This window comes from Nilaparvata lugens, chromosome 5, assembly GCF_014356525.2.
Source record: "Nilaparvata lugens isolate BPH chromosome 5, ASM1435652v1, whole genome shotgun sequence".
NCBI classification, from domain to species: domain Eukaryota; kingdom Metazoa; phylum Arthropoda; class Insecta; order Hemiptera; family Delphacidae; genus Nilaparvata; species Nilaparvata lugens.
This window is the reverse complement of record NC_052508.1, coordinates 34,747,673-34,772,303: the sequence shown is the minus strand read 5'-3', so window position 1 is coordinate 34,772,303 and position 24,631 is coordinate 34,747,673. Positions and strand designations below refer to the sequence as shown.

Sequence of the window (24,631 nt, the reverse complement as noted above, 5' to 3'; positions counted from 1 at the left end):
GGGGGCATCTGTAATTGATCTTTGTTGTGTATCTGGGAAACTTTTAAATTTAATAAATGATTTCAAAGTAGATTCAGTTATATTTTCAGACCATTTCCCTATTGAGTTACAAATTGTTAGCTGTGAGCTACGTGAAGATGAAACCCTCCTGGCGCCTCTACCTAGATATAGGTGGGTAGAGAGTGGAAAGAAAGCTTATGAAAGGCGAATAAGAAGCAAATTAGAGAATTCAGTCATCGATGCTAATAATTCTGAAGTAGGTACTGTACAAGTTATGAAAGTGATAAAGGAATGTATGAATGGAATGAATCATGGGAGTGGTATGAATGGAAAATTTGAACAAGTTTGGTATGATTGGGAGTGTGAAAGAGCAAGAATACGTAGTTTAAAAAATCTTAATTTATTTAGAAGAACCAATGCTATTTGTGTGAAAGATGCGTATTTAAAGGCTAATAATGATTATAAGAACCTGTGTCGCAATAAGAAGATGTATTATCAGGATATGTGCAATAAGTTGGCGAACATTAGGGACTCTAAAACGTTTTGGGACACAGTAAAAATCTTTAAAAGCGATAAGAGAGTAATGAATAAGACAATAAGTGCACAGAACTGGATTGAACATTTGGAGAATCTTTTCACTCCAAATAAAACCGCAATGTCTATAGATTATGTAGTTCCGTTTAGAAGAGATGAGATTCTGGATGGTTTGATAGACGTGTCGGAAATTAAAGGAGCATTTAAAAGATTGAAAGATAACAAGGCGCCAGGAACAGATGGTATCCCAATAGAATTTTTCAAAAATATGTCGGATGAATTAACGGAGAAAGTTTGTCGTTTATTTGATCACATATTGCAGAATGCGTATGTACCGGCAAACTTCAGAGAGGCTGTAATATCCCCCATTCATAAAAAAGGTGACACTTCAGAGGTTCAAAATTATAGGGGGATATCATTTGTTAATGCTTTTGCGAAGTGGTTTGCTACAATTTTACTGGCTAGACTAGAAAAATGGGTTCAGTTAAATGATATTTTGTGTGAATACCAGGCTGGTTTTAGAAGGGGTTATTCTACAGTCGATAATGTTTTCAATCTCTCTAGCATAATTAGTTTAAAATTGAGGAGGAGGGGTGGGAAGGTATATTGTTTCTTCGTGGATTTAAGGGCCGCGTTTGATAAGGTGGTTCGAAATGCCCTTATCCATAAACTGTATGATTTGGGTGTGTCCAATCAGTTTATAAGTATAATTCAGCAATTGTACAAGTCTACAAAAGCTAGTATATGGTGTAGTACCGGTACGAAAATGACTAGTTATTTTGAGACACTTAGCGGTTTAAAGCAAGGATGCGTTTTATCCCCACTTCTGTTTTCTTTGTTTATAAACGATTTATGTGATAATATGGTGGAGGGAGTGTGGTTAGACGAGCTTAATGTGAAGGCCCTGCTGTACGCCGACGACCTAGTACTATTCGCCACAACGCCAAAAGCTTTACAAAGGATGATAGATAATTTGAGCGAATATTGCGATAGATGGGGATTAGAGATCAATACTGAGAAGTCTAAAATTATGGTATTCAGGAGAGGGGGTCGCTTGGCTAGTCATGAGAAATGGTTTTTGAATGGGAATAGTATTGAGGTGGTTAATAGGTATAAGTACCTGGGTGTCATACTCACGCCGAAGCTGTCGTTTTCAGAGCATGTGAGAGAACGTGTATCTGTCGCTAAGTTCGCAATTAATGGAGTCTGGAGACGTTTTATTATAAAAAATGAGATTGGAATGAAAGCGAAATGGAAGGTGTATGAAGCTGTAATGAAGGCGGTGGCGGTGTATGGTGCACAGGTATGGGGATACAGGAATTGTGACGTGCTGGAATCTTTACCTAGATTTTTCGCGAAAAAGATGCTATCATTGCCGCAATCAACACCCAACTATATATTGCAGATGGAACTTGACATGGAACCAGCATTTCTAAAAGTTTTTAGGATGCATGTTGAATATATGTTCAAGGCACTAAATATGGCTGGAAATAGATTGCCGAGGAAACTGGCTGAAAGAATAATAGAGCATAAGACTTCTTGGTTTAAGGAATGGATGCGTTTGGATGTGAAGTATGGATGTAGGTTGGCAGGATGTGTGATTGAGAATAGGATTGAATGGAAGCGTGAGTTCGAATGTATGTATGAGAAAATGAAAGAGGAAAATGTTATGTGTAGTTTTCAAAGTGCGGCTTTGGCACAATTTCACGATACTCATATCCTATTGGACAAGGAAAGAGGTAAAAGTTATTTGAATTTAAATTTGGATAAGAAGACAGTGGGTTTCCTCTTCAAGGCACGTGGAGCTCTTTCAAATTCAAATTTTGGGCGCGGGAGGGAAGAATCTCAATGGCTCTGCTCTATGTGTAATTTGAGGCAAAGAGAAGACATAAAGCATTTCCTAGGAGTATGTCCTGTTTTAGTGGGGTTACGTAAAATGTTTCTGGGGAAGAATGTATTAAATGATATAGAGATGATGGAGTGGTTAAATGGAAAAGAGTGGAGTCTCTTAGCGCGATATGTGGAAAGGGCAGTTAGTATTAGAAATTAAATGATTAGGGAGTTTAATTATTAAATATAAAAAGGAAAATTACTGAGGCATTATAGTAGTATTTATTTCATTTTGTTCAGCTTCATTGATGTAATTGTTCTTTATGTAGCAGGTTCTTTATTTTTTTCTTTATTTTTTTTTCTTTGTTTGGTTTCCAATGATAATTGTTTTCACAAAATTTCGAATTTCTTTTGTTTTTGTAGAATGGGCCTACCAACTCTGGTAGACAACCTTTATGGTTATGTCAAGTTTTTTGTCTCATGTTTTTTTATTTAGCACAATCATTATCTTACTTATATAATTTTTAATTGTTTATTTTGTAACATGATTGAAGTCTTATTATTTTTATTTATATTGAATAATAAAGGCATTTTCTATCTATCTATCTATCTTATATTTTCTGTAATACCCTCCCATTTTCTGGGGGTACTAGGACAAAGGAAATAGGAAAAAGGAAGGAAAAATTATTATCATATTCTAAAACATTGTCCTGAATAATAAATTTAAATCATGCAAATATATCTATAGATTAATTATGTACAATGACCTAATATAAGCTAAAATTAGCTTCATGGGGCAGCCACAAAATTATAATATGGAAATCTAAATAGATTCTTACGACATAGATAATACTTAGATGCATAGATACATAGATGATAAGAAAATAATGATCACCATTATTTTGTAAAAACTGTAATATATTTGTGTAATGTGAGAAAAATTTCAATATAAAAAATATGAGAGATTGCATTTATTTGCATGCTTATGAATATAATTTGGATTTTTGTTCAATAATATATCATTAAATGTAGGCTACATAAATTTTTCTTTGCAAAATGTCTATTATTATTATTTAGCGTATGGCTTTCAATGGTGGGGAGACCCAAGGGTAGTTCCATCTTGCCTTATATAATCTCTCTAGTCCAGTCGAAAGGTCGTTTTTCAGGAAACAGCCCCGAAAGAATTTTTCTCGACGGTTCTATAAATATGTATTTTGGGACGCTGAATCCAAATCCTAAATTTGCTGACACGCCAGAGGGCGGCTTCACACCCAAAACCCTAAAAAAAACCAAAATTTCGCACTTTTTCCGAATTTCTCATTCAATCTAGAAAACCTTGAGTTTCTCAAGAAAAATCATTCTCGACAAAATCGAAGAAAATAGAATTTCTAATAAATTGAGTGGTCGCGCAGGACTCTACCGTTTTTGATTCCGGAGCTCACTCATCACGTGAAAGAGAAATTAATTCTGAACAGGATTACTTAGGAATTTTCAAATTTAGTAGAGGAGGAGGGAAGGGACACCCAAAAATAGAAAACAAATCATTCAGTAAAAATACAAATTTTTCATTATAATACCTTTTCACGCCTCTCTAACAAAAAAAAAACATATTTCGGCTGAAATCATCAGAAGAGTGTTATTTTCTATGAGAATCACCCGTTAGATACACTCAATTCCATTATTTCCGGGTGGGGGGGCTCCCATAAGGATACCTCAAGGATCAAAACTTTAAACACTTATAACTTTTGACAGAATGGTCAGATCTCCTTTTTCTGCAGCTCATTCTTCTCAGCTCGTCAAGGCGGTTCAAAATCATGTACTATAACTCAAATTTGATAAAAAAAATGAAAAACTCCTCTTTGTGTATTTTAGCCCATACACAGAAAAATGCCCAATTTCTATATTCAAAACTGTGTATCTCGGTAACCCGAAATGATAAAAAATGTTACTTGGTCTTCATTTGAAGAACAGAATCTCCTCTTTCATGTGAGGTGAATTAATTTTGTAAAAATATAATCGTGGAGTAAGATACGTTTGTTTCAATCAAGAAATTTGCGATATTTTCCTCATTTTCACAGTCTCGACAGTTTTTCGATAATAAACAGTCATGCAAGATGGATTTGAGGCAACGTAGCTTATAGAGCATGTAATTTTCTTTCATTTGAGACTAATCGCAAGTTTCTATTAGGTATCTTACTCGTTTTAGTGACTCTTGAATAACAGTGAAATCTTGGAAAAAATGAGAAAATAAAAATAGTCATTTTTTCAATCGGTTGTAACTTTTGAACGGTATTAGAATCAGAAAAACGATTTATAGGAGCGAAGAGAGGAGAAAATTCTCTACAACCTAGACTACTTTTTGGATTTTTTATCTGAAGTATTCAACAAGATACGCCACTAATATGCGAAAAATTAGTGATACGTTAATCATTTCCACAGTCTCGCATATCCAAAGTTGCGTATCTTGTGAAATACTTCAGATAAAAAATCCAAAAAGTAGTAAGTAACATTTGTTATCATTTTGGGTTACCGAGATACACAGTTTTGAATATAGAAATTGGGCATTTTTCTGTGTATGGGCTAAAATACACTAAAAGAAGAATTTTTCATTTTTTTAATAAAATTTGAGTTATGATACATGATTTTGAACCGCCTTGACGAGCTGAGAAGAATGAGCTGTTGAACAAAGAGATCTGACCATTCTGTCAAAAGTTATAAGTGTTTAAAGTTTTGATCCTTGAGGTATCCTTATGGGAGCCCCCCCCACCCGGAAATAATGGAATTGAGTGTATCTAACGGGTGATTCTCATAGAAAATAACACTCTTCTGATGATTTCAGCCGAAATATGTTTTTTTTTTTTTTGTTAGAGAGGCGTGAAAAGGTATTATAATGAAAAATTTGTATTTTTACTGAATGATTTGTTTTCTATTTTTGGGTGTCCCTCCCCTCTACTAAATTTGATAATTCCTAAATAATCCTGTTCAGAATTAATTGCTCTTTCACGTGATGTGTGGTTTTTCATCATTACTAGTGGAATATCCAAGTTGTATATGGTAAAAGTGGTGAGTTTACATAATTTTGAAAAACCCTAAAAAAATACCCCTTTTTTGAAAATTTGTAGCTCCGGAATCAAAAACGTTGATGTTAAAAAGTTCAAGCATATACAAAATCGAAACAAAACACAAAACTACCAAGCCAAATTTAGAAAATATATAAAATTTATACAATAAATTTAGAGTCAAAAATTTATATCACGTTACAATGAGATACGGTAGTATGTCTATTAATAATGATCTTCATCTGTTTTGACTAGTTAATGTGTGGTTGCAGGTGGTACTGCCGGAACTGGCGTGCATCCGCCTGGCGGCCTACGAGGAGGGTGGCAAACTGATAGGTCACCGTGTGCTGCCCGTGACGGGTCTGTGCCCGGGCTACCGCCACGTGGGCCTGCGCACCGAATGCGGCCAACCCCTGCCGCTCGCCACCCTCTTCCTGCTAGTCGTCGTCAAGGACTATGTGCCCGACGGGCTGTCCGACTTTGCCGAGGCGCTCGCCAACCCCATCAAGTTCCAGTCGGAGCAGGAGAAGCGTGCGCAGCAGCTCAGCGTGCTTACCGATGACGATCTCGATGCTCTCGATCAAGTCAGTCAACAACCTCTATTCATTTCTATTCTTGTTTTATAGTTTAGTTAATTTTTCCATCTATGTGACAATAACACTGATAGCTAGATAGAATTCTGAGCAATCCTTGTTATTTTTATTTCTTCCAAATACAGCTGATGACACAGTCCTAAATAAGCTTAAGCTGCTTGAACAAAATGTTTCTTTCTCCGGCCTTATATATTCTATTAGATTGAGCATAACTCATCATACACATGATGAACGTATGTGTTTGTCAAGTTCTGTTTAATTCAATAGATTCTACAAAGAAGGAAAAATAACATTCCGTTAATAACTTAATCCTTATAGATTCTATTTGATTGAACGGAACTTGACAAACACATATGTTCATCATGTGTATGGTAAGTTATGTTCAATATAATAGAATCTATAAGGAGAAGGTTATTAACATTTTGTTAATAACTTTGGTGTAAACGCAGCTTTAGTTACAGTCCCATCTATTACCAGAAACTACAACAGAAACTTCTTCATGCATAGATCACATTGCTACCAACTCCAGGGATAATCTTTTTCCAATCATTTATGAGTCAGCAATAACCGATCACTTCACCACAATTCTAGGAATGCAACATAATTTAAGAAATAGTGCAAATGAAACTGGAACACATGAAATAAACGAGAGAATAGACATTAATATATTAAAGAATGAACTACTAAATGAGGAGTGGGTTCATGTTTTAGAAGATAATAATCCAGATACATCTTATGACACCTTCTTATCAACTTTGAGACATCTACTAAATAATATCAAGCACCATTGGCACCAGAAGAAGTTCAAACCCATCAAACCATGGGTCACCAGAGGTATAGTAGCAGCAATAAGAACCAGAAATCTACTGGACAAATGAAGAAAGGAAGACCCAAATAACATTAACTTAACCAACTTCTATCGTCGGTATAGGAATACACTCACAGCTCTAATTCATGAAACAAAGGACCAATACTATAGAGATAAATTGAAGCTGGAAAGGATAATAAAAAAATGTGGAAAGTAATCAGAGATGCTACTGACTCTAAGCCAGAAACAAAAATGAAATTTAATAAATGATAAGATTTTCAATCTAAAGGAAAATCCAGAAACTGTGGTCAACCACATGAATAACTTTTTTACAAATGTAGGTGAAGAAATGGCTGAGACAATAATAAATTTCTTGAGAAAACCACTAAACCAAGTCATATCACAATATAAACCTGTTACAAGAACTTTACACACCATCTACTTTCACCCAGTAAATGAAGATGAGCTTCTTGAAGCTATTAGTATTTTGTGAAATAACAGTGCTCCAGGACTTGATGGAATCAATAATAGAAATATTGATGTAATCAATAATTAAATATTGAAGTCGATAAAAAATGTAATTGTAAAACCATTAATCCACATATTTGATTTAAGTCTGTCAAAAGGAATTTTTCCAAAAGCTATGAAAGAGACATGTGTTAGACCATTACATAAAGAAGGCGACAAAACAAATGCGACCAATTACAGACCTATTTCACTTATAAGCAATATTTCTAAGATTTTGGAAAAACTGGTAAAGAAACGTCTTGTGAATTACATGGAAAAAACAACTTATTATTTAGGAATCAATTTGGCTTTCGTGAGGAGAGGAGTACAGAAGATGCGGTATTAGAAGTGTCAAATTTTGTCACAGATAAGCTAGAAAATAACAAAAAATGTGCAGCAGTGTTCCTGGACTTAGCAAAAGCTTTTGACACTGTTAATCACAGTTTGCTACTGAAGAAATTAGAAGCCATGGGAATAAGAGGAGTGGTTTAGATCCTCTAGAATGGTTTAGATCATACCTTTGTGACCGGCGTCAGAAAGTCAAGGTTGAAGAACATCTCAGTTCAGAGGAAACGATGAAGTTTGGGATTCCCCAAGAAACAGTTCTCGGGCCAATTCTGTATTTGGCATATGCAAATGAGCTATGTTCAATTGAGATAAGAGGGAGAGTCATAGTTTTTTGCTGATGATACGTTTATACTATTTGAAGGAAACACCTGGGAGGGAGTTTTTAATCTGGCACAGGAAGAATTGATAAAAGTCGATAAATGGTTGAAAGAAAATTTGCTTACAGTAAATGCAACAAAAACGAAATTCTTAGCCTTTTCTAGGACGAGACCACCGGATTCTTCAATAATTGTACATCACTGTGGAGGCACCAACAACCCGTGTGATTGCCTTTCAATTCAACAAGTCAATGAAATAAAATATGTAGGAACAATAGTGGACAACAAATTATTCTTAAGATACGCTGTAATTATCTGGTGAGCTACGCATTTTATACACGTTGAATCTTTCTATAAACTTCAAAAACGAATACTAAAAATAATAGGTTTTAAGGAGATCAATTCCCCACGAACATTCTTTTCAAGAACAGTACAGTACCTACCGGTACTAAGTGTAGGACAACTCTACATCATCCAGGCTACCATCACGCGAATGAGGAGAAACAACGAACAAATAAGACTGGCTGATCATAACTATCAAACAAGGCAGAGAAACATGAATTTAATAGTAACAAGGATGAACACTATATTTGGGCAAAGAAACTACATACAGAGTGAGTCATATGTATGGGAACCTTTCAAAAAGTTAGAGACTTTTGTAGATATAATACTGTAACCTTCAGGATAAGTTACTGATCGAATACTCTAACTTTTGACGTACAACTGAATTTCAACCCCTCAAAAGAGGGTGATTTACGGGTTGTAACTCGAATATTTCAAATGTAAACATCCATTGTGTGGTACATCATTTTAAATGCTTTTTTGAAACAAGAAATGGATACAAATATCATAGAACATTTTTATTGATGCCATCTTTCTTGTTTTTAAAAAGGCCTTTAAAATGATGTACCACACAATGGGTGTTTACTTTTAAAATATTCGAGCTACAACCCCTAAGTCACCCCCTTATGAGGGATTGAAATTAAGTTGTACCTCAAAAGGTAGAGTATTCGACCAATAACTTATCCTGAACATTACAGTATGATATCTACAGCAGTCTCCAAATTATTGAAGGGCTCCCATACATATGAATCACTCTGTATATTTGGGACCAAAAATTTACAATTCAATACCAACTTATATTAGGGAAGAATTCAATAGACACAAGTTCAAAGAAATTTTATTTCCTTGGTTAGTTGATATTGGAGTAGAAGATTGTGAAAATTTAGTTATACTGTAAATATTTTACTTATCGTTTGTAAGGATTGAGATGTGACCTGGTTTCCGTAATTTTATTTATTCTAGTGGTTTCAATAAGCTCTATTTTCTTTCTATTGACATGTTTGCTGTACCTAGTTGTTCGAACTCCCTGTTGCCGGCGCACAAGTTTACTTTGCCTGCGATGTAGTACCATTTTGTGAGTTAGAATTTTTATTTTATCAATCTGTATTATTTTATAGCAAATAAATGAATTTGAATTTAAACAATTTATTATTCTTTCTTTTTCTTTACTAGTCTTTCATTCTTTTTTTAAATTAACTTTCCAATTATTATTCTTAATAGAACATTAATATTTATTATTACTAATTTCATAATTTTGTTTGTGATATCAATTTTTAATAAATTCAATAAAAAAGCTAATCCTATATCACTGAATGAAGTTTGTAAAGTGTAATTATAATACGCAACAAGCAACTAATAACTTATACCCCAACACATATCATTAGTGGGGTCAGTAGCGGCTCGTGATCTTTTAGCTTGGGGGTTCAACCTCATGATCTATTGGGGAGAAAGGTCAAGAGGATATAGAGTATTGAGCATAATCTAGTGTAAAGGTAATCAATAATAATTTTAAGGAATTGCCCCCCAAAGATTAAGCATATTTTCAACAAATATAGATTTTTGTCCTATTCATATTTTTCCGTGAGTCTTATAAGAGTTAATAATGTAATATTTTTTCCATATTATACTCAACAAGTCATTAATCAAACAATGATTCAAAGCAAAAAATACATACTCAATTTAAATGGAATCAAGATAAACTTGAACACTTACACAAAATCACAAATTCGATTTGAGGAATCAACTGTCTCATTGTGACCACGCAGAGCAAGCTCAAATTCACCACAAAAATTGATGCAGTAAATTATTTTTGAAAGGATGTAGCGATTCTTCCGAACTATATCATTGTCTCTCAATATTTTGTCTGAACGCATCACTCAATTGTTGTCTAATCTCAGTCTTTCCTAGCATACTAAAGTCAATGCAGCATTCTTGTGGTGGGAAGATTCTTCATGTTTTTTTTTTTTTTTTTTTAATTTTTGTGCTAGATCACTAAATTATTGATACCTGTCTTTGTCCATGCTGAATCATGACCCTTTGCAAAAATTAAAAATGGAAAACAATACAATCTATCACTGTCTTAACCATAAATCTATGAATTGCGCTGATAAATGTTATTGTTGAATGAGCGGCAGTGGTTTTTTCCTTTAACAATGTAATCTTGTTTGGTTTTTACTTCGGGAGTTGGTCTACCATCATGTTTCATTTCACACCTATCCTTAATATTAATAATGTTTGTCTTTAACAAATACTGAACCTTATTCATATTTCTTCATCAAAATGCTGTTACGGTAACACAATAAATTATTTTCACACTCTCACTGAAAGAAAATGGACATACTAAAAAAACTCACGAAACTCACCAATACACGAAACACTCTAGAAATTACTATATTTTTTAACACAAAAAACAAATTTATATAACGAAAAATACAGCGAAATCAATCACAACTGTATACAGTGTATACCCGAAACAGTAATGTATAACCTCAGAACTGTCACACTTACTTCTTGTTTACCCAAAGACCTTAAAGAGATCTTTAAGGTCTTTGTGTTTACCGCTTTTTTACTGTTTACTGCCACCAAATTTAAATTTATTGGTTATGAGCAAGTTCAAAATGGCACTGATACTGACTTATCGCGAATACTCACGATTCATTCCGAGGTTTACCGAACGCTTCACTTGCCCCGGCTAGGTTCGGCTACTCTCGGATGAACTCGTGCAAACTTGGTTCAGGATGGATTGTGAACCAAATTCGTGCTAGTAAACCGATTCCCCTCCTACTTTCTACTACCTCCTTTCCACTTTTGGGTTCAGATTGAGGAATAAACACTGCTTTCCACCACCACCCGTCTCATCACACCATTTGGTGCTGTTTCAAGCCACTCCGGCAGCAAAACATCAACGTTAAGTTTACATAGATGTGTGATTTAATTTCATGAGTATAAAATAAAAATATAATCATTTGAGTTGCAAATTCATCATTGTATAGGAAGTTGATTCAATTCTGGGGGTTCAATGAACCATTGAACACATAGGACGAGCCGCCGCTGAGTGGGGTGTATATTTATTCATTAAATTATCTATACCTATTATGAAATTATTTAATGCATAAAACTTCTTTGTTTGTATTGTATTAAATTTTATAGTATCCAAATTTGTATTGTGATTGTTTTCATGAATTAACTTTGATTTGACAATATGAATTCATTGTAAAGCTGCGTACACATATACGCTCTTCCAACCCGCACCGAGCACGCCCCTCCCTCGTACCGCCCTCGTACCGCCCTCGTTCCTCCATCGAACCACAGTCGCACCGCCCACGCACCCATCATGAACGTTACGGAAGATGTTAGATCTTCTCGCGTTCCCCGGTCGAACCATTGTTACTCCCTGGTCGATCATCAATCGCTCTGCTGGAGTGACGTTCGGTTGCGGAGCAGAGCGAAAGTCTGTACGCACCTCAAAAGGTGCAGATGATGATTCTGTTTTCAAACGTCATATCATGCTGCCTATGCCTGGTGCTGTTTAAAAAGAATGATTGTTATAAACAATAAATTTCTAAAATTTGTAAATAGTAAGAGCACATTGAATTGAACATTTGGTGGATCTGTTGCAGCAACAACAGCAGCAGCAGCAGCAGCAAGTGGATAGCGAGAAGAGCAGTGGCAAGGGTGCTGGACCAGGGGGGAGGAGCCTGCTGCAGCAGCCAGGTGCACAGGCGGCACCAACCGCGTCGCCGGGCGGCCATAGGCTGTCCATTGCGCATGCACCAGTCACAGCCAATGAGGAACCACACCCACCGCACCTGGAGGCGGTCACCTCTGCGGTCACTTCGCTCACCTCCCTCACTGGTGACGTCATCGCTCTCCCTGTCAACCGAAGTCCGCCCTGGCTCAACCCACCTGCCCAGCCCACGCCTGCCAATCCCACCTGTAAGTTCACATCACATTTCCCTAATCATTAATACAATTGCCTAAGGCTGGCCACTAATGATAGGACATGCATGTTTTGTCATCAGGGAGAGGCTTATTCTAACAAAAAAGAGGCTTATTCTCTAGAATCTTGCAGATCATAAAAAGTATTACTAGGTACTAAAAGTAAAAACCAAAAATCATTGATCTATTACTGTACTTGTTAATTTCAAGTATGTTTGTGTTTATGCTCTTGAAATCCTTATGAAAGCAGTAGTACATCAATTGAGTATAAAACATTCGATGAATATGCACCATTGGTTGTTATAGACTGTAGTTAGAAAAATTATTGTAATCTGGAGAAATAGACATAAAGTTGACATTGGAAACAACAAATAATTTCCTGGCAAAAACCAGTGCCTACTTTTTAATCCTTTATGATAATAAGTTTGATTATACACCACTAAGTGGAACAGTGAAAAGAGTATTATAAATGTTAAAATTGGCTACAACATTCTATAAAATATTTGAAATATTGGTTAAAAACTAGACAATATTCAAATTAAAAGTATACCCACACTCTACAAATTTATCAATATTTCCCTTCTGCCTGATCCCAAACTCCTTTATATTATCATTAATTATTAAGTTCATTTTCTTCAAATTCAATTTTAGAGCTACATATTATTATTAGATTTTTCTGCTTCTTTCAAGCACAATTGGTTTTAAATATTCAAATACTGACTGTGCCAAATTTGCAACATCTATGTAACCATTGAAGGCTTAGATTTTTATTATAGTAGAAAAATGTTCTCTGTCTGAGTAACTAGACCTACAATTTTTTTCTGGGTGTACTCACCTACACCTACATTTTATTTGTGGGTGTACTCATCTAAACTTACGTTTTCCCACCTATACTTATTACATTGTTTTCATACCATTCTTTGAATGAGATTCTAGAAGAGAGTGAGAATTGATGGATTAAGCTTGGATCAGTCATATACTTCCATTCTATTTCATCATTGAGATTGATGTTTGGTAAGAAAGTTGTCGCTAATGATATCCATTGTAAAAAATGGAAAAAAATTCTGAATCAAATTTTTAATATCAACATTGATATCACTTTTATTTCTTTCATGCAAATATCGACCGAATTTATCAACACTCATGCTCTAGTTTTATAATAAATATTTAATGGAGATTGAGAAAATTTATGAAGAGATGTTACTGTATGTCCTCAAGTGGTTCAAACTTAGCTGGTTAGAGACAGAGGGGCCCCACCCTACAGTGGTTGGGGGGGGGGGTTGGGTTGTTGTGCTGAGGGTGCTGAGTGCTGAGTTAGAAGTAGTAGTTATTTAGTTTGAATCAAATTGAATGGTAGCCTTTATTTTTAAGTCTTTAGAGAGAAGAAGTTCAGGTGTGCCAGATTGATTGATTGCTGTGCTAGGTCTCGACAGACACATTTCACAAAAACAGCATTATAGAATATATATTCTGAGTGTTGAGGATAGAGGCGAGAAGCTTGCTGCTCAGTTTGAATTTGAGTAAAAAGAAAAAGTTTGGTTAGGTTAGAGTGTGACATCCTTAATTTCCATTCAATCTTGACAAATGAGGTGTCAATGGATTTGTTATTAAATTTACTAAAAAAAGTTATTTTTGTAAAATAAAAGGTATCTCAGTTATTCAAGAAATAAAAATAAAGCTGGATTCACTTATTCCATAAAAGTGGGAATAATAAAAGTGAGGATTATCATTTGAGGTTTATTGTGAGATTAGGGGTATGATTAGGTTAGATTAGATTTGATGACATTTAGGTTGGAACCTAGAACCAGCTTTGAGGCAGATTTGGAGGCAGCTTTGAGGAAGAACTGTCATTTTTACCCTACTATGGCCATTTTGGTGGCCCTGCAAGAAGCTCCTTTACTAGAAGTCCCTAGATTTAGTGTTTGGTCCTTGTGACTTACGTGAGTTTCACTCCTAACTTTCTTTGTAGGTCCTTCCGCTGAGAGAGGAGTCGCCAAATTGCCACTTGGGCGCTTGGCCACCCTCGACCTAGCTTTTTGACCCACATTTGTGCCTGAAATTTCATCAATCTCTGGTTTCTTGGTTTTCTCTTTTTGCCCCTCTGAAACTTTGCAGGGTCAAAAGCCTCACCTCTCAAGAAATTTTGCCTGAATGGCCGCCCTTCTTTAAGCAGTGGTGAGGTTTGGTCTCTTCACCCGCAAACTGATCAGTTGCTGTATTGCATCCATGAGCATTCCTGACGATTCTTGATTTTCTGGACTTCTGGGAAGCTCATTCTCCCTCTCCAGTTGGGATGGTGTGATTGAGCTTGCGTAATCCATGTGGTGATGAGTAGAAGCTTTCTCAATGTTAGCATCTACATAAGAGTGCAACAGAACCTCCTGTGTACCTGAAGCACTCATTTTAGATTGAGGAACCTGCCCTGATGGGGCAGATTCCGATGGGTTAGAGAGCAAGGCAACTTCTGGAGTTGCCTCGGGGTTTGGTTTTGGTTTTTTTTTGTTTTTTCGTTATCCATGTGGTTCCTACGAACAGCTGGGGAAGTAGAGTCGAACCAGATAGAGCCCCGCATGTTCAGGCAAGGCTAAATACTACAGGAGGGCGCCTGGTATCCAGCAGGCACCGTTAGAGACACAATATAAAAGACGGCCTGGTGCCATCCACCCATCAGCACAGTCCACATCACACCTTGGGTTAGCCTAAGAAGAAGTAAGAATATGGCCAAGGAAGGCCGACAGATAAAAAAAGAAAGAAAGAATGACACACAGCTGTGTCAATGGAAAAAATGCCATTCTAGAAATGAAAAATTCCAAAGCATATTGAAAAGAAGATGAAGGGCTTTGGAAAGCGGGTCCCTTTTAGTCGCCTCCTACGACAAGCAGGGATAGTGGGTTTATTCTGGGTTTCAACTAATTCTTGAGTCCGATGTTCGACTCAAAGCTCCCCAAACCCACAGGGGGCTACTTGCAAGTAAAAAATATAAAAAGATAATGAATTGAATACAATCACTCTGTTATTGAAAATATGAAGAAATTTGCAACTGAAAAAATTGACAACTGAGAAATACAGAAGATTGAAACAAAATAATATTTCAATGATTTTCCGTTACGTTGTGTTTAAATTTCTTGTTTGATTTGAAAAATCTTGTATAGGCTAGTTTATTGTAAAAGCTTTCTGGCAATAAAGGAATAAAAATTGGTTAAACTGACAAAGTCACAGGTTTAGATGGAAACACATGAGATTGCAATTTTAACAGCTTTTCAATGAATAATGATTGAAAAAAAATTAAATATCAATTACCTCTGCTTTAAAATACTGAAGAACTCTACAAATGAGCCAATTACAATCAAACTCTATCGAATTATCTCGTAAAAAATCTTATCCAATACCGGTATCATATTTTATGCATATGCCTATCGTATATTTTTGTTAATTTTGTCTTATTTACAACTCTGGAAAGGTTTTATTGTATTTGTATATTTATGATTTAACTCATGTCTAAATCAACTGTACAATTTCTGTACAATTAATTGGAATTTGATTGAACGTATTTTGGTTTTTGACAGTGAGTGATGGTTTGGTGGCGGAATCATTTGAGAAGATCATGGAGAGTAAAGTGGTGAAGGAGAAGCGAATTGATTTGGAGAAAAGACTGGAAACTTTGAGGAAAAGGCATGAAAAGGTACTTCAAATTATAAATTAATGTTGAAAATTATTCTATTAGTATTTCGAGCAGACCTCTATGTAAAACATTGTAGATCACATGAATTATCAGAGTATAGGCTATTGTCGGTATTTATAAACAACAATAACCGATTTTCGAATTCAATTATTTCCCAAACTTATTTGTATGCAAGAGAATTGTCACTTGATGGAAAGCTTTTTGATATTTTTCATCAGCTATTTCCTAGGGAAAACCTCATTTTTTCATCAAAATCGATAAAAATATATTTGAAAGGTATTCTCTTTTATTATTAACTGTCATCCGAAGTGGCTTTCTCTACAGTGAGGTGACGTTATCTCACTTTGCGGAATATCAAATCCATTAATCACCGATTGCTGTATCCGAAACTGATGTTTAACATCAATTATCATTATCGAGGTTCTACAATCTATATATTTGTTGAACTATCGACATAAAACCAAATTGATTGCTTCATCTTAGTGATTTCGCTGTCGGAAATCTTCGTATTAGAAAAATTATTTCCAAAAGAATCATGATATTTGTGATTACATTTCATTTTTGTTTTTTCAATTGGTGTATCCGTAGGTGAACTCCGTTAGATTCTGTTACTAGCTAAATTAATACAAGAAGGTCACTTTTAGATTATATTTGAGGCTATTTGTCTCGGTATAAAAATTATCATATTATACAGAATATAATGCAAATATAATGTAAAATATGATAAATATAATGTATTTCATCTAATAAAACAAAATATCCTCACTGCTTGAAATTATTACGTTTTTAATATATTATATATTTTTTTTATATTCTATATTAAATAAATTATTTTCAAGCACATTATTCATTAAATATTTGTGATATTGTCAAATACTATATAGTTACTTTATAATAATGTACAGAATGTTGAGGCTCAACTCGTTTTGCTTTAATACAGGAAAATGATTTTGCTTTAATTTCGCTTTTCTAAATTACAGGAAAAAACAAAGGCTTCAGAGAGTGAAAAATCAAAAACAAAATTCCATATTGGTAACAGGCTAGTCAAAAGGCTATCAAGTAAAAACATGTAAGTATCATTTTTTTTAGTCCAACATTCTACATTCTATTGTCTTTCTTCAATGCTGGTTGTAGAAAGAACTAAAGTAACCTATTCTGAATTTTTCAGATTTTCTTGTTTCAAGTTTAAACAGTAAATTATTGCTTGGTGTAATGTAACAAAAAGAGTAAATTATTAGTAATGAATAGTAACAGTGAAATTAATGGATTTTAACTTTCCTATTACCAAAGGTAAGGAAAGGTAAGTGCTTTCCAAAAAAATTAAGGTACCCCGATTTCTAAATTTCTATACGTTTCAAGGTCCCCTGAGTCCAAAAAAAAGTTTTTGTGTATTGGTTTGTTTGTATGTGTGTGTTATGTGTTATGTGTATGATTGTCTGGGTACACGATTCTCATCTGCCAATTAACGGAATGACTTGAAATTTGAAACTTAAGGTCCTTAAACTATACGGATCCGACTCAAACAAAATTCAAGATGGCCTCTAAAATGGCAAAAATGTTGCCAGAAGCAGGTTTTTTCGCGATTTTCTCAAAAACGGCTCCAACGATTTTGATCAAATTAATACCTAAAATAGTTATTGATAAGCTCTACCAACTGCCACAAGTCTCATATCTGCAAATTTTCAGGAGCTTTGCCCCATCTATGCAAAGTTTGATTTTAGATTCCCAATTATCAGGTTTCAGATACAGTTTAAACGATAAATTTGAAGTAGAAAAGATTGAGCATGGAAATCTCTACAATTAATGTCCAGTGAAATTTCCACCTAATATTGAAAATGAGCTCGAAATTCCAGGAATTGTGATTATTCGAATGTAAACTTAATGAGAGAGGCAACTGTTCATTCTATTAAATCATTCACTGGAAGAGATAGCAGGATTGATCTTGTCAGCTGATCTATTTTGAATTATATTTCCGAAAACTCGACTCGTGTGTGTAGTTGTTGAGTCTTTGTTGGCTTTTATTTCTGATCACTGTGTATCATGTATGTTTCCATTATAGTCCACACATTTCATAGATACTGAATTTCACATATGATATTACAAAAATCTACCTACGAGTATAATCAATACCTACTATTACTTCGTAATATTAAGTAATAGTAGGTATTGGTATAATCGACATTTTTATAACGACAAGGAAAGTTGTGGGAGTGCGCCACACCAAATTTTTTAGATCGGCTTTCATCTTATTTCTTTTTGAAAAGAGATCATGGCTAAACTATTACTTCTGTGGAATAAACAATTTTGGTACCTAGTTGTTCTTCGTCGTATGAAAGTGCTATTTAAATGAGATAGTTATATATAAATAAAGCTATTTTACACTATTGTTAAAGTTGGGTAACGATAAGAAAAAAATGGTTTCATTCCTTTAAAGCTTAAAGCATGTTACATTGCTATTTGAAGCGTTAGCATAATTATTATTATTCATTAGAATAAAATATGTGTGAATATAATATATCAAATACACTCTAAAAACATCCTTCAGTCAACGTTAAAATTGGATTCAATATGGTTTTTACAGTCAAATATTAAAACAATAGAAAAATTGTAATGGTTTGTGTTAGAAGTGAAACAACGGAGACATCAGAAAGTTTCTCAGAGTGCGAGGGAGATGGAGTTGTGACGCGACTTCCGCGCAGTCACTCGGAGCGACTGCTCAACCTCTGCAGGGAGCACATTGAGAGAGAACGCGAACTCAAGGAGCGCTACCATGACATGGTCAGTACATTGCAATCTATTCAAAAAGTCTAAAGCGCTATGTTTTTCTAAATTTAGAATTACAGACTATTTCTTGGAAATCGACATATTTTTGCCGCCATATTGTTTTTTTTATGATGACAAACATTTTTGAGATTGCCATCATGGATAATCTCTTTCTACACATCATTATAAAGAGATTGATAGTATTCCCAAGTCTGTTCCTTCAAGCTGTCATGAGTTGCACGGTTTTCTAATTGTTGGGATTGGCATTTGGTGGAAAAAGCGTGTTTTCCGCTGCAAACAGTACTTTTTCCGATGACGCTCCAGCCGTCAAGTAGGGACTTACAGCCTCCAACCAGATGTTATTTTGAAGCTATGGAAATATTCTACAACACTGTGACAATAATACTAGTGTTTGTCTACTGCGAATACAATTACAGGGTGGAAAGTGAAATATTGTCTCCGAAAAATGTATGTCTCAAGTTTTTGAAGTTGAATAAATAATGGAAAGAGTGGTCGAAATAAGATGATTCTCTTGAACATCATTGTTTGGTTAATTCTAAACATTTTGGTGGTGAAATCAATCCGATATCTCTCACAATAACTGAATAACAAGCTATATACAAATTTATGTCAATAATGACCGCCATCTTGTATTTTTCAATGATTTCGAATATTTTCGTTGTTTCCATCATCAATATTCTTATTCGTCTTGTTGTTACGAAGAGATTGAGACCATTTGCAAGTCTCTATCTTGAAGTAGTCATGAAAAAATCGATTTTATAGTTCTAGCTTGTTACCTCATGTCTATGGAAAAACGCACCAGAAATCATGCTGGGTTTTCTTTGGAGGACGCTGGAGAAGTCATTTTTTACATACAGCGCATGAAGATATATCGTTCCAAAGTCGAAAAAAACGCTCCATTGTTTTTCTAAATTGGAATAAGATATAAAGCTGTTAATATAAATAAATGAATAAATTGCTTACTGGAAAAGTCTAAATAAAACATGCCGCTCCAGCAAACAACTGAATAAATTCTAATAGAAAGCAATTAAATCATAATTATCTACTACTATAGGCTACTTCAATTCAAAACTATTCAAAATTATTCGCGAAATATAGAATAAAGATATCTTATAATAATGCTCACTATTCCATTAAAATTTATCCAGCCTTTAGTCATCTGATCTATGTACAGTAATATATTATCGCTATTAAGTTCATTAATAATGAGATGAGTGTAGATTAGTTTGTGGTAACTTCAATTACTTAGGCTAAATAAAAAGTTGGGCTAAGCTCTAGCCATTGAGCTCCCCCCGTTATTTCAGTTATTATTGAAGAATAGAATAGAATAGAATAAGTTTTAATGTAACCGCTTCTGAGGTCTTCAGAAGCATTACCTCCGTCACAATGTACAGCAAATGTCACACATACAATACAATAATTGGAAATATACTATTCTAAAAGAACAACAATATCATGATATATTAATATCATGTCCAAACAAAGAAAGATATTAAAAAATATATATATATATATATTCAAATATAAGATATTCTGGTCTTGAAATATAATGCAGTCACACAAATAAAAACGAACAAACAGAAATGAAAAGTAGCAGTAGCTGATACAGTATTTACTTAATGTAGGTATCTCAACATAATATTAATAATTTTACAAAGTCCTAGCCAGTTCATAGAACTCCTGGAAAGTGTAAATGGGGTTACTGATTCATTAGGTATATCTTCAGCCTCTGCTTGTAAACTAGATTTGGCAAACCTCTAAATTGTTCAGAGAGCATATTAAAAAGCTTCACACCAATGAATAGAAATTTTTTTGCGTGCTAGAATACTCGTAGCGGCTGGTGATCAAATTATTCCTGCCTCTAGTCTGATGCTCATGGGATACTCCCTGCTGAACAAAACCATTCAAATTCTCCTTCACATAGGTCAGACACTGAAGAACAAAAATAGAGGAAAATGTCAGTATTTCTAATTCTATGAAGCTCTCTTTGCATTGAGCGCGTTTTGGCAGACCACAAATAAGCCTGATTGCCTTTCTTTGGATACGAAATAGTTTTGAGCTATATGCCTTTGACCCCCATAGTACAGCACCATAAGACAGGTGTGACTGAATGTGAGCAAAGTAAACTACCTTTAGAACATCAACACTGACACAAGTCCTTAACATTCTTAATATAAATATTCCTCTATTAAGCTTTCCAGCGGTTTTATCAATGTGCCTGGACCAACTCAAACGGTTGTCCAGAGTGAATCCCAGAAATTTGGCTTCCTTTTCCGCATCTACCACCAGCAGTCTCCTATTATAAGTGAATCTCAAATCTTGAACCTTGTTGGAGTTCACGCACAGCAAGTTTGAGTTGCACCACCTCTCAATTGACTGAGTAACCTCTTGTGCAGCAGCATTCAGGGAAGCCTCTGTTGGCGTGCTCAGAAACACACAAAGATCATCAGCAAAAAGATAACTCTTAGCTGGAGGGTCAACTATAGTTGGGAGGTCATTAATGTAGATTAGGAGTAGTATTGGACCTAATATTGACCCCTGAGGAACCCCATGAGAGACAGGCAAGTACTGAGATTCTGATCCATTGAATGCAACTTTCTGAAAACGATTGCTGAGATATGATACAATCATCCTTATGGATCTGGACTGATACCCATAGAATAAGAGTTTATCTAGTAGGAGTTTGTGAGAAACCGTGTCAAAAGCTTTCGACAAACCAAATAACTTAGCCTGAGTGAAGCACTTATTCTCTAAGGAGTCCAAGCAATCCTTATAGGGATCCTCAGCAGCTCTAATTGTGTTTCTCCCCACTCTGTACCCAAACTGAGAGTTACTAAAAAGACCATTAATCTCAAAGTAGTTTACTATTTGCATATTCAAAACACTCTCAAGAACTTTGGACACAGTGGTGGTTATATTTATCGGCCTGAAGTTATTTAAGTCGGATTTGCAACCTTTTTTATGGACAGGTAAGACTTTACTCAATTTTAAAGTCTGTGGAAAAACACCATCAATATTCGAACTATTCACTAAATTTATCAAAGGATCTATAATATAATCACAACCCATTTTCAGCATTTTTGGACTTATATCATATACATCTGTGCTATTGCTGGCTTTCATTTTCCCAAGAACACGAATAACTTCGTCTTTTTCAATCAATTCAAATTCAAACTTAGAAGAGGGTTTACAGTAACCAGAATTTAAAAAATCAATTGGACTACTTGTTGAATTCCTACTTTCAACCTCAGCAACAACTTTACTAATATTTTTTATGAAGAATTCATTGAACTGGTCTGAACTTAATGGACTATTGTTTTTCACCAACAATGATTTACTAGACTGTTTTTTAATTACATCCCAGATTGCCTTGCTTTTGTTCTTTGATTCAGAAATTATCTTGTCATTCTTATTTCTTCTGATAGTCTCTAGTTTGTCTCTAAACTCTTTTTTGTTTCTCTTATATAGTATTTTTATGTCATTATTACCAGTAGCAAGGTAAGCGCTGTACAACAGATCACAGGTGCTCTTTATAGCGAGCAGTTCTAGATTGTAAACCTTACTGGGTTTGGGAGCACTTGATTTAATTTTAAGTATTTTCAATGGAAAAGCTGTATCTACTATTTTTTTCAATGTATCTAGAAAGAATGACGTTTTCAATTCTAAATTATTCTCTACATACAAACTAGTCCAATTCATTTCAAATAAAATATTTTGGAAAACTGAAATGTTATTATCGTTTATGTGCCGTATTGTCTTCGTTTCATTAATATTTCCTTTCGTCTGTTTAGTGGAGAGAGTATTCCTGATAACCAGACCCCAATGGTCAGAAAACCATGTTCTCACAACTTCACATGTAAATGAATTCTCAGGAATCGTAGTTACAATGTTATCAATACATGTCCCTCCATTTAATGCACTGGGCCTAGTTATACTATTGAAACCCACCCTGAGACCAAATGAAACTAGAATCTCTTTTAACCCTTTAATATTATTATCATCACTCATGAAATCATAATTGAAGTCTGCACATAAAATAAGTCTGTCAGTGTATTTGAAGGCATTTTCCAATACCCCACTTAGTCTTTCCAAGAATATTTCCAAATTATTGTTGTCAGTGTTTGATCTGTACAGGGATAGGACTATAATATTTGTTTCCAATAACTGCACAGCTGTCACTTCCAATACCATTTCTACTGATAACTTGTTTATACTTTCAATTTTTTGTATTTTAGACCATTCCTTACATATATAAGACACCCACCATGCTTCCTGTTACCCCTACAGTAGTCATTACCAACAACATACCCATCAATGCCAAAGAATTCCACCTCACTAGGCTCCAGCCAAGTCTCAACAATACAGGCGACATCGACATTGAGTTTTCCAAGATAATACTCTACCGAGTCCAACTTGTTCCTGATGCATTGGACATTCCAGTGAAAGACTGTCATTTCTTTCTTTCCATAACTATTGCTTTTATCTGAGGAGAATCTAGAATCAATAAAATTATCCACTATATCTACATAATCTAAACATGGATCTCTATGTTTTTTGTTGCCTCTAAAAAAGATCGAGGTCTTGTAATGACTGGTATTTCCATGCTTGGAGATGGAGGCCCAGCCACAACCAAACAAGAGTCACTATCGAAAGATTCAACCGCAGGAAGGACAATAGAAGGAGGATTGCCAGCCGAGACAGGAGAAACAGTCCGCTCTCTTCCACCACGCACCCGAGCACCCACCAATAATTCCAACAAATCACCTGCAATTCGTTTTTTTTTCATGTATATTTAGGTGTAACCCATGTCCAGTATGAAATCGTGCCTGATAGTTACATACGTTAATCATACTAAGAGAAAACTCATGTGAAATCGACTGAACGACACCATTAAAAAACTCTATACATCTGTTGGTGTGTGCTCCCGCCTTCAGATCATACCTGTATGGGATTGTCGATAGAATCAACTCCACCTCTCCCTTCAAATCACCAATCACTTTGCGGAGTTTTGTCACGCAATTAAAAATATCACCCTCAGCAGAGGATTCATCAAAGCTATTTGTTCCCCCTATAAGGACAATTGTGTCATTCTTTTTTATCTCACCTTGCTTGAAAGACGATACAATGCCATCCAAAATAATATTAATTGGTGTGCTAGATGCAATAAACGATTTGAACTTTAAACCAGATAATGAATTATTCCTATCCAACAGCTCCCTCAAGCCTCTCACATGGCTGTCTCCCCACAGCCAAACATTGCGACAATTGTCAACAGGAACTTTGAAAGACGTACTCCTCATATGAGCAATACTTTTTACCTTTTGTCCATTGAAAACAGAACTCATCATGGAGCATGAATGAAGAAAACCCTTCAGCACCACCCTAGCTCTCTCGACATTGGTTTCCATATCCAACAGTAAGCGTCCATTTTCCTTCAACTCAGACTGCAATTTGGAAATTCTATTAAGAAATTGTTTTTTCTCGCTGTACATCCCCTCATTCTGAACAACACTAACAGCATGGCAATCGGTATTTTAATTGATATTGTTTGATTCAATCATACTCTCATCCACTATCTCCGTTTGAACTCCAAATTCCCTAACCTCTGCTCTATCATTGAGTTCCATGATCAACTTGTCATTCATGATAGAACGGTCTAAAGCCGCATTTCGCTGTACCAATAAACGAGAATTCTCCTCCAACAAAAGCTGATTCTCAATCGTTAGCTTTTCAACAAGATGATAACATCTTACACAGACTTCTTGAGAAACAGATTCATCCATCCTATCGTTGTTGATACTTTCTACAGCCTCTTGACCGCTCAATAATCCCGCCGCATCATATAGCTCAGCCTCTTTGACCTGAGAAATAGGGGTAGAAGACTTTGA

General features: G+C 35.1%; 1 protein-coding gene across 5 annotated transcripts in view; it reads left to right on the top strand.

The window, feature by feature from the left end:
• LOC111056951 (1-phosphatidylinositol 4,5-bisphosphate phosphodiesterase classes I and II) overlaps nt 1–24,631 on the top strand; it is a 282,347-nt gene that overhangs the window by 225,826 nt on the left and 31,890 nt on the right. For 3 of the 5 annotated variants that reach the window (XM_039428255.1, XM_039428259.1, XM_039428258.1), the window contains 6 exons: nt 5,696–6,007; nt 10,947–10,949; nt 11,959–12,274; nt 15,844–15,959; nt 16,940–17,028; nt 18,584–18,737. In XM_039428255.1, the coding sequence (XP_039284189.1) occupies nt 5,696–6,007; nt 10,947–10,949; nt 11,959–12,274; nt 15,844–15,959; nt 16,940–17,028; nt 18,584–18,737 (990 nt within the window). The remainder of the gene's footprint in view (nt 1–5,695; nt 6,008–10,946; nt 10,950–11,958; nt 12,275–15,843; nt 15,960–16,939; nt 17,029–18,583; nt 18,738–24,631) is intronic. The other 2 variants (XM_039428257.1, XM_039428256.1) reach the window with 2 other exon arrangements.